Source organism: Panulirus ornatus, chromosome 30 (assembly GCF_036320965.1).
Source record: "Panulirus ornatus isolate Po-2019 chromosome 30, ASM3632096v1, whole genome shotgun sequence".
NCBI classification, from domain to species: domain Eukaryota; kingdom Metazoa; phylum Arthropoda; class Malacostraca; order Decapoda; family Palinuridae; genus Panulirus; species Panulirus ornatus.
The window spans coordinates 13,435,046-13,443,956 of NC_092253.1; the positions used below are offsets into that span (position 1 = coordinate 13,435,046).

The following is an 8,911-nucleotide window of genomic DNA, read 5'->3' on the forward strand; positions in this document are numbered from 1 at the left end:
GCCATTTCCCGCGTTAGCAAGGTAGCGTTAAGAACAGAGGACTGGACCTTTGAGGGAATATCCTCACCTGGCCCCCTTCTCTGTTCCCTCTTTTGGAAAAAAAAAAAAAAAAACTGAGAGGAGAGGATTTCCAGCCCCCCGCTCCCTTGCCTTTTAGTCGCCTTCTACGACACGCAGGGAATACGTAGAAGGCGACTAAAAGGGAAGGGAGCGGGGGGCTGGAAATCCTCCCCTCTCAGTTTTTTTTTATTTTCCAAAAGAAGGAACAGAGAAGGGGGAGAGGTGAGGATATTCGAAGAGACGAAGTTAGGACGCCATTTGGTAAACAAATGGCGTCCTAGCTTCGTCTCTTCGATGTATATCAACAGACTGTTATATTTCTCTCTTGTGTCTCCCCTGATGATGTGATTATTACACGAAAGTGCACTTGGGAACTTTTCGTGTTTCATTTTCCCCGTGGACTCATAGGATTATCTTGATCACGCGCAAAACTGTGATCCTTTCCAACAAAAAAAAAATAAATATATATATATATATATATATATATATATATATATATATATATATATATATATATATATATATACCACCATAACCACCCAATCCAAGAACAAATTATACAACTCTGGGAACATCCCTGCCGCAGACCGACATTCACTGTGAATCAATCACTCTTCTCTCTTTCTACTCGTACACGTGCCCTACATCCGTGATAAAAACTTTTCCCCGCTTCTAGCAACTTAGCCTCCCACGCCATATACTCTTAAGACGTTCCATAAAGCTTCTCTACCAACTCTGTCATATGTCTTTCCCAGATCCATAATTTTTTTTTTTTTTTTTTGCTTTGTCGCTGTCTCCCGCGTTTGCGAGGTAGCGCAAGTAAACAGACGAAAGAAATGGCCCAACCCACCCCCATACACATGTATATACATACACGTCCACACACGCAAATATACATACCTACACAGCTTTCCATGGTTTACCCCAGACGCTTCACATGCCCTGATTCAATCCACTGACAGCAGGTCAACCCCGGTATACCACATCGATCCAGTTCACCCTATTCCTTGCCCTCCTTTCACCCTCCTGCATGTTCAGGCCCCGATCACACAAAATCTTTTTCACTCCATCTTTCCACCTCCAATTTGGTCTCCCACTTCTCCTCGTTCCCTCCACCTCCGACACATATATCCTCTTGGACAATCTTTCCTCACTCATTCTCTCCATATGCCCAAACCATTTAAAAACACCCTCTTCTGCTCTCTCAACCACGCTCTTTTTATTTCCACACATCTCTCTTACCCTTACGTTACTTACTCGATCAAACCACCTCACACCACACATTGTCCTCAAACATCTCATTTCCAGCACATCCATCCTCCTCCGTACAACTCTATCCATCGCCCATGCCTCGCAACCATACAACATTGTTGGAACCACCATTCCTTCAAACATACCCATTTTTGCTTTCCGAGATAATGTTCTCGACTTCCACACATTCTTCAAGGCTCCCAGGATTTTCGCCCCCTCCCCCACTCTATGATCTACTTCCGCTTCCATGGTTCCATCAGCTGCCAGATCCACTCCCAGATATCTAAAACACTTTACTTCCTCCAGTTTTTCTCCATTCAAACTTACCTCCCAATTGACTTGACCCTCAACCCTACTGTACCTAATAACCTTGCTCTTATTCACATTTACTCTTAACTTTCTTCTTTCACACACTTTACCAAACTCAGTCACCAGCTTCTGCAGTTTCTCACATGAATCAGCCACCAGCGCTGTATCATCAGCGAACAACAACTGACTCACTTCCCAAGCTCTCTCATCCCCAACAGACTTCATACTTGCCCCTCTTTCCAAAACTCTTGCATTCACCTCCCTAACAACCCCATCCATAAACAAATTAAACAACCATGGAGACATCACACACCCCTGCCGCAAACCTACATTCACTGAGAACCAATCACTTTCCTCTCTTCCTAAAGGTGCACATGCCTTACATCCTCGATAAAAACTTTTCACTGCTTCTAACAACTTGCCTCCCACACCATATATTCTTAATACCTTCCACAGATCATCTCTATCAACTCTATCATATGCCTTCTCCAGATCCATAAATGCTACATACAAATCCATTTGCTTTTCTAAGTATTTCTCACATACATTCTTCAAAGCAAACACCTGATCCACACATCCTCTACCACTTCTCAAACCACACTGCTCTTCCCCAATCTGATGCTCTGCACATGCCTTCACCCTCTCAATCAATACCCTCCCATATAATTTACCAGGAATACTCAACAAACTTATACCTCTGTAATTTGAGCACTCACTCTTATCCCCTTTGCCTTTGTACAATGGCACTATGCACGCATTCCGCCAATCCTCAGGCACCTCACCATGAGTCATACATACATTAAATAACCTTACCAACCAGTCAATAATACAGTCACCCCCTTTTTTAATAAATTCCACTGCAATACCATCCAAACCTGCTGCCTTGCCGGCTTTCATCTTCCGCAAAGCTTTTACTACCTCTTCTCTGTTTACCAAATCATTTTCCCTAACCCTCCCACTTTGCACACCACCTCGACCAAAACACCCTATATCTGCGACTCTATCATCAAACACATTCAACAAACCTTCAAAATACTCACTCCATCTCCTTCTCACATCACCACTACTTGTTATCACCTCCCCATTTGCGCCCTTCACTGAAGTTCCCATTTATTTATATTGGGAAGGATCACAATTTTGCACGTGATCAAGATATTCCTATGAGTCGACGGGGAAAATGAAACACGAAAAGTTCCCAAGGAAACAGACGAAAGAAATGGCCCAAAGCACCCCCATACACAATGTATATACATACACGTCCACACACGCAAACATACATACCTATGCATCTCAATGTACACATATATATACACACACAGAAACATACATATATACCCATGCACACAATTCACACCGTCTGCCTTTATTCATTCCCATCGCCACCTCGCCACACATGGAATAGCATCCCCCTCCCCCCTCATGTATGCGAAGTAACACTAGGAAAAGACAACAAAGGCCCCATTCGTTCACACTCAGTCTCTAGCTGTCATGCAATAATGCTCGAAACCACAGCTCCCTTTCCACATCCAGGCCCCACACAACTTTCCATTGTTTAACCCAGACGCTTCACATGCCCTGATTCAATCCACTGACAGCACGTCAACCCCGGTATACCACATCGATCCAATTCACTCTATTCCTTGCCCTCCTTTCACCCTCCTGCATGTTCAGGTCCCGATCTCACAAAATCTTTTTCACTCCATCTTTCCACCTCCAATTTGGTCTCCCACTTCTCCTCGTTCCCTCCACCTCCGACACATATATCCTCTTGGTCAATCTTTCCTCACTCATTCTCTTCATGTGCCCAAACCATTTCAAAACACCCTCTTCTGCTCTCTCAACCACGCTCTTTTTATTTCCACACATCTCTCTTACCCTTACATTACTTACTCGATCAAACCACCTCACACCACACATTGTCCTCAAACATCTTATTTCCAGCACATCCACCCTCCTGCGCACAACTCTCTCTCTCTCTCTCTCTCTCTCTCTCTCTCTCTCTCTCTCTCTCTCTCTCTCTCTCTCTCTCTCTCTCTCTCTCTCTCTCTCTCCTCTCTCTCTCTCTCTCTCTCTCTCTCTCTCTCTCTCTCTCTCTATATATATATATATATATATATATATATATATATATATATATATATATATATATATATATAGAAAAAGTGTATATAAACGCGCACTTTCATAGGACATACAAACCTCCAACAGCCAGGATCGAACCTGGGACCGTTGTATGACAGGCGGGAGCGCTACCACTAAGATATGATCGCACCTAATAGAGAAATGACTATTGAATTACTATGTACTCGAACAACCTTCGTCTTACGTTTGGTGAGCAATGGGGTGTAAACCGGTCATTTTCCATCAGGCTCACACAGCCAGCAGATAGCATTTTGCCGAACCTAACTCTACAACACAGATGTATATGAATGCGGACAAAGTGCACTTTTATAAAGAGAGAGAGAGAGAGAGAGAGAGAGAGAGAGAGAGAGAGAGAGAGAGAGAGAGAGAGAGAGAGAGAGAGAGAGAGAGAGAGAGAGAGAGAGAGAACTAATCCTCTGATAAAATGAGATTCAAGAAATGCGATCGGAGAGTTACCTTGTTGTAATAGTATGCGAATGAACCTAAATATTTCAGCAAACCACCATGCTTTACTTCGCGCTTGAAGTTGGATGTAGTAAGACAGTAGAAATGATATCGCAGGCACCACCAGTAGCACCATAAGGATGACCACCCACACCAGAGGCGTCAGGGGTAGCAGAAAGCCCCACGGGTCCACCTCTGGCCGTCCTCGAGCTCCCAGAATCCTTACGTCATCTGTCCACACTGGCCAGCAGAAGTCAATCACCTCACCTCGAGCCGTAGACATAACGAAGGGACCCGTAGCGAAGTCTGCTACCTGCGTATATATAAAAAGAAAATATAAAGTAAAAAATCGCTGCTTATGCATTTTCATTAAGGTTAGGGAAAGATGTATTAGGGAAATGGTAGCTGATATAGCATCTGTAAAAGATGACTGCTTGAAAGTGCAGAGGGGATACGAAAGAGGAATTATCTCGATCGTAGTATCATATTCTAACATTACATGGACATGGGCAGTTCACTGCAACAGCACATCTTTCAGTCTTGAGCTTTTTAGTCTATAAGTATAAATACTATTGACTTTTGTTGTGATTGACGAGGCAAGTACAAACCGTGACCCAATCGCAGTATATGTTGGGTAAAAGAAAAAAGTAGGAAAAGATAAAGAGAAAAAAAATATAGGAGGGGAAGACGAAATTAGAAGAGAATTCAAACTAACAGTCAAGCGCCTCCCGTGGATCTAAGCCTTGATGGTAAGGTCACATGCAGACAACTCAGGAGAGCAGCGGTCAAAATAATATATCTAGGATAGTGCCGAACAAAAATGGAAGGTTGCGGTGAGGTGATGTCAGGAGAATGAATGAAACAAACTGCTTTTGATTCCACTGTCACATACAGGGAGATTGAAATGAAGCCGCCCCGGTTCTGTGAGCAGTACTTCATACAAAGGCGAATAAAAAAAGAAATACTCTAGACTGGGAGAAGATGCTCAGAAGAAGAATTACGGCACATAAACAGCATCCCCAGCTTTTAAGTAGATTTTTTTGTGATACTGATTATTCAAAATTTCCAAGAAAAGATGAGGGACAGTTTCATCTTCTTGCAGGGATCAATTGTTGTTTTTGCGAATTGAAAAGAAGGAAACGAGTGGCACTTAGAATAAGATATGGAAGAAATCTACCCAGATAATTGGTTTTTCATTCCGAGATGGTATGTAGGTCCAAGATGAGAAGGGGAATATTGGAAATATATTCAGTATGAAAAATAGCGATCATTAGAACTAAAGTGAAAAGGAAAGCTAGTTCAAGTGATTCAGGTAGAATAAAGGGCGTAATTATGAATTTGATTGAATGATGAGAAATCTGTATAGAGAGAAGAAAGAGAGAATGGGCGACACCATGAGGAGCACCACTGTTGATAGGATAATAGGGAGAAGTTGAACCATTCATTAACTACAGAAACAGAACGACCGGAGAGGAAGCTAAGCATTTAGGAACAGAGAGGTAGGATATCCAGAGAAAGAAAGTCTAAAACGTGAGGACATGTGCCACATACTCTGTCAAATGCTTTGGTATGTCAAGGGCCACAATAAGAGTTTCACCATAATCCTTGAAAGGGGAGAATCAGACGTGAGTCACATAAGAGATCACCAGTGAATCTTGCACTACGAAAGCTATACCGGTGATCCAAAAGACAGGAATGGGATTCTAAGTACTTCAAAACGAGTAAGAAGAGTTTTAAAGACTTTCCAGAAAGTATATCCGAGAACAATAGGCCAGTACTTGGAAGGCTGAGCACGGTCTCTTTTCTTAAGTATGTACTACACCAAGGCATAGTTTCAAAAGGGAGAAAAATATGATCTCTTAAGTAGAGCTGATAAAGGCTAGCAATGATCAAAGTAAAATCAAAGGCATAGGACAGGTTTTCATCCTACCCATACGCCTTGCCCACTTGGAGCTGAGAAATTACTCGAATGTTTGTATACAAAGAAACTATAGGAAGTGGCAGAAGTTCAGTGAGAGGAAAATGGGAACAGGACTCGATCCAGAATCGTACAAAGCTAAACTAGAAGAAAATATGGTTCTATAAAGATCGGCTTCATCTAATGGGGAGTTTGCAATAAATAGTTGAAGTCAGAAGAAGAAAGGCTAAGTTACAGAAGTTGTCAAAGAAGCTTGTAATCAAGGACCAGACACATTTGTCAATAGAAAAAATCATATCAGCACACTTTATCTTTATGAAATTGTGCTCGACCTTATGAAGAATAGCTTTGCAGTAATTTTGAGCCGAAGTGAATGCGGAATGGATTTCAGGGGGAAGGGAAAAGTTTCATGACCCAATGTACTCTCATTTCAATGCGACAGTCGCTAAAGCAGGGGCGATTAAACCATGATCAAGAGAAGAAAGCTTGGTAAAGGAAGAAATATAGGACTACGTCTCGGCCACGGTAAACTTTTCTCTGCGGCTAGCACAGCAAGGAGCATCCTGGTCAGCGAAACAGTGCTCATCCCAAATGACTTACCAAATATTTTAGGAGTGAGCTGGAAGAGACTCACCAGACGTTTTACACGTAAGTTTGAAGTGACTCACTAGACATTTTAGGAGTAAGTTAGGAGTGACTCACCTGACTTTTAGGAGCAATTTTGGAGTGACTCACCAGACACATAAGGAGCAATTTTTAAGAGTTAGTCGGGAGTGATTCACCAGATTATTTAAGTGTGAGCGGGATGAGACTCACCAAAATACTTAGGAGTGCGTCAGTAGTAACTCAATTGACTTTTAGGAGTAATTTAGGAACGACTCACCAGACTTTTTAGGTATAAGTTAGGAGTGTTTGTTGGAAATGTTTCAGTTCATTATCTAGCTGCAGGTGGGGAATGACACACTTAACTTTAGAGAATACTTTGGAAGTGACTCACCAGACTTTGTAAGAATAAAAGAAAAAATTTCGACGTGTTTTTTTTTTTTTCCAACATTAATAATCAGTTCAGATATTAGCCAAAATAATGATATTCCCTTGCTCATAATATAGCCATTACTATTACAAAGGAGACTTCACTGGTTAAGTATGTGATGAACCTACAGTAAAATATTGCATACATTCTCTATAAAAGTAGTTTGAAAAATAATATGTATCATTATTGTTATCATTATCATTATTATACGTGATAGCCGTTTCTGACACTCTATCACTACTACCACAATTCCTGTTTCATTACCACTCTTTCCTAAGCTCTTGTCCTCTCACTAACCCCTGACTTTAGTCCCAAGAAATTCACAAACCACGTTTCCCCTTTACCCTTGAGCTTCCTTTCACTCGGAGCGAAGACATCCAGGTTTCTTTCTTAAACATACAACCTCTCCTTTTTTCTCATCTCGGTTGCATCCAAACACATTCAGATGAGTACTTTCCGCTTGACGCCTTCTTTTTTTCGCCTTTTTAGAAATCTGAATACAAAAGACCTTGTGATTGGGTTACCTGGCTTGAAAAGAGATATATATATATATACGTATGTGAGTAGAAGAGATGTTGCAAAGGACATGGCTGCATTACGTGCTAATTAATAGGCGTGTAAAAGAGACTTATGGATGTTAATGTGCTGAGAAGGGCAGCTAGAGGGATATCTAATTACTGTGTTGTGGAGATTTGTAGAGGTTACCAGAAAAGAAGGGAGAAAGGTAGAGAGAAGAGAGTGATACGAGGATTTGTGTGAGGAAGTAACATGAGATATTGAGTGTAGAATGGCAAAAAGGTAAGACCATATGAAGTAAGGGGAGTACGGGAGAAATATGCATATATATACAAATATATATATATATATATATATTATATATATATATATATATATATATATATATATATATATATATATATATATACATATATATATATATATATATATATATATATATATATATATATATATATATATATGTATATATATATATATATATATATATATATATATATATATATATATATATATATATATATATATGTATATATATATATATATATATATATTTATTATTATTATTTTGCTTTGTCGCTGTCTCCCGCGTTTGCGAGGTAGCGCAAGGAAACAGACGAAAGAAATGGCCCAACCCACCCCCATACACATGTATATACACACACGTCCACACACGCAAATATACATGCCTATACATCTCAATGTACACATATATATACACACACAGACACATACATATATACCCATGCACACAATTCACACTGTCTGCCTTTATTCATTCCCATCGCCACCTCGCCACACATGGAATACCATCCCCTTCTCCCCTCATGTGTGCGGGGTAGGGCTAGGAAAAGACAACAAAGGCCTCATTCGTTCACACTCAGTCTCTAGCTGTCATGCAATAATGCCCGAAACCACAGCTCCCTTTCCACATCCAGGCCCCACACAGCTTTCCATGGTTTACCTCAGACGCTTCACATGCCCTGATTCAATCCATTGACAGCACGTCAACCCCGGTATACCACATCGATCCAATTCACTCTATTCCTTGCACGCCTTTCACCCTCCTGCATGTTCAGGCCCCGATCACTCAAAATCTTTTTCACTCCATCTTTCCACCTCCAATTTGGTCTCCCACTTCTCCTCGTTCCCTCCACCTCCGACACATATACCCTCTTGGTCAATCTTTCCTCACTCACTCTCTCCATGTGCCCAAACCATTTCAAAACACCCTCTTC

General features: G+C 41.1%; 1 protein-coding gene across 1 annotated transcript in view; it reads right to left on the bottom strand.

Annotated features, from left to right (window-relative positions):
- The window catches only part of LOC139758281 (uncharacterized), a 54,874-nt gene extending 48,006 nt beyond the window's left edge, over window positions 1-6,868 (bottom strand). The window contains 2 exon segments of the mRNA XM_071679491.1: window positions 4,219-4,519; window positions 6,827-6,868. Coding sequence (XP_071535592.1) covers window positions 4,219-4,519; window positions 6,827-6,868 — 343 coding nt within the window.
- Between the last annotated feature and the right edge of the window lie 2,043 nt (window positions 6,869-8,911).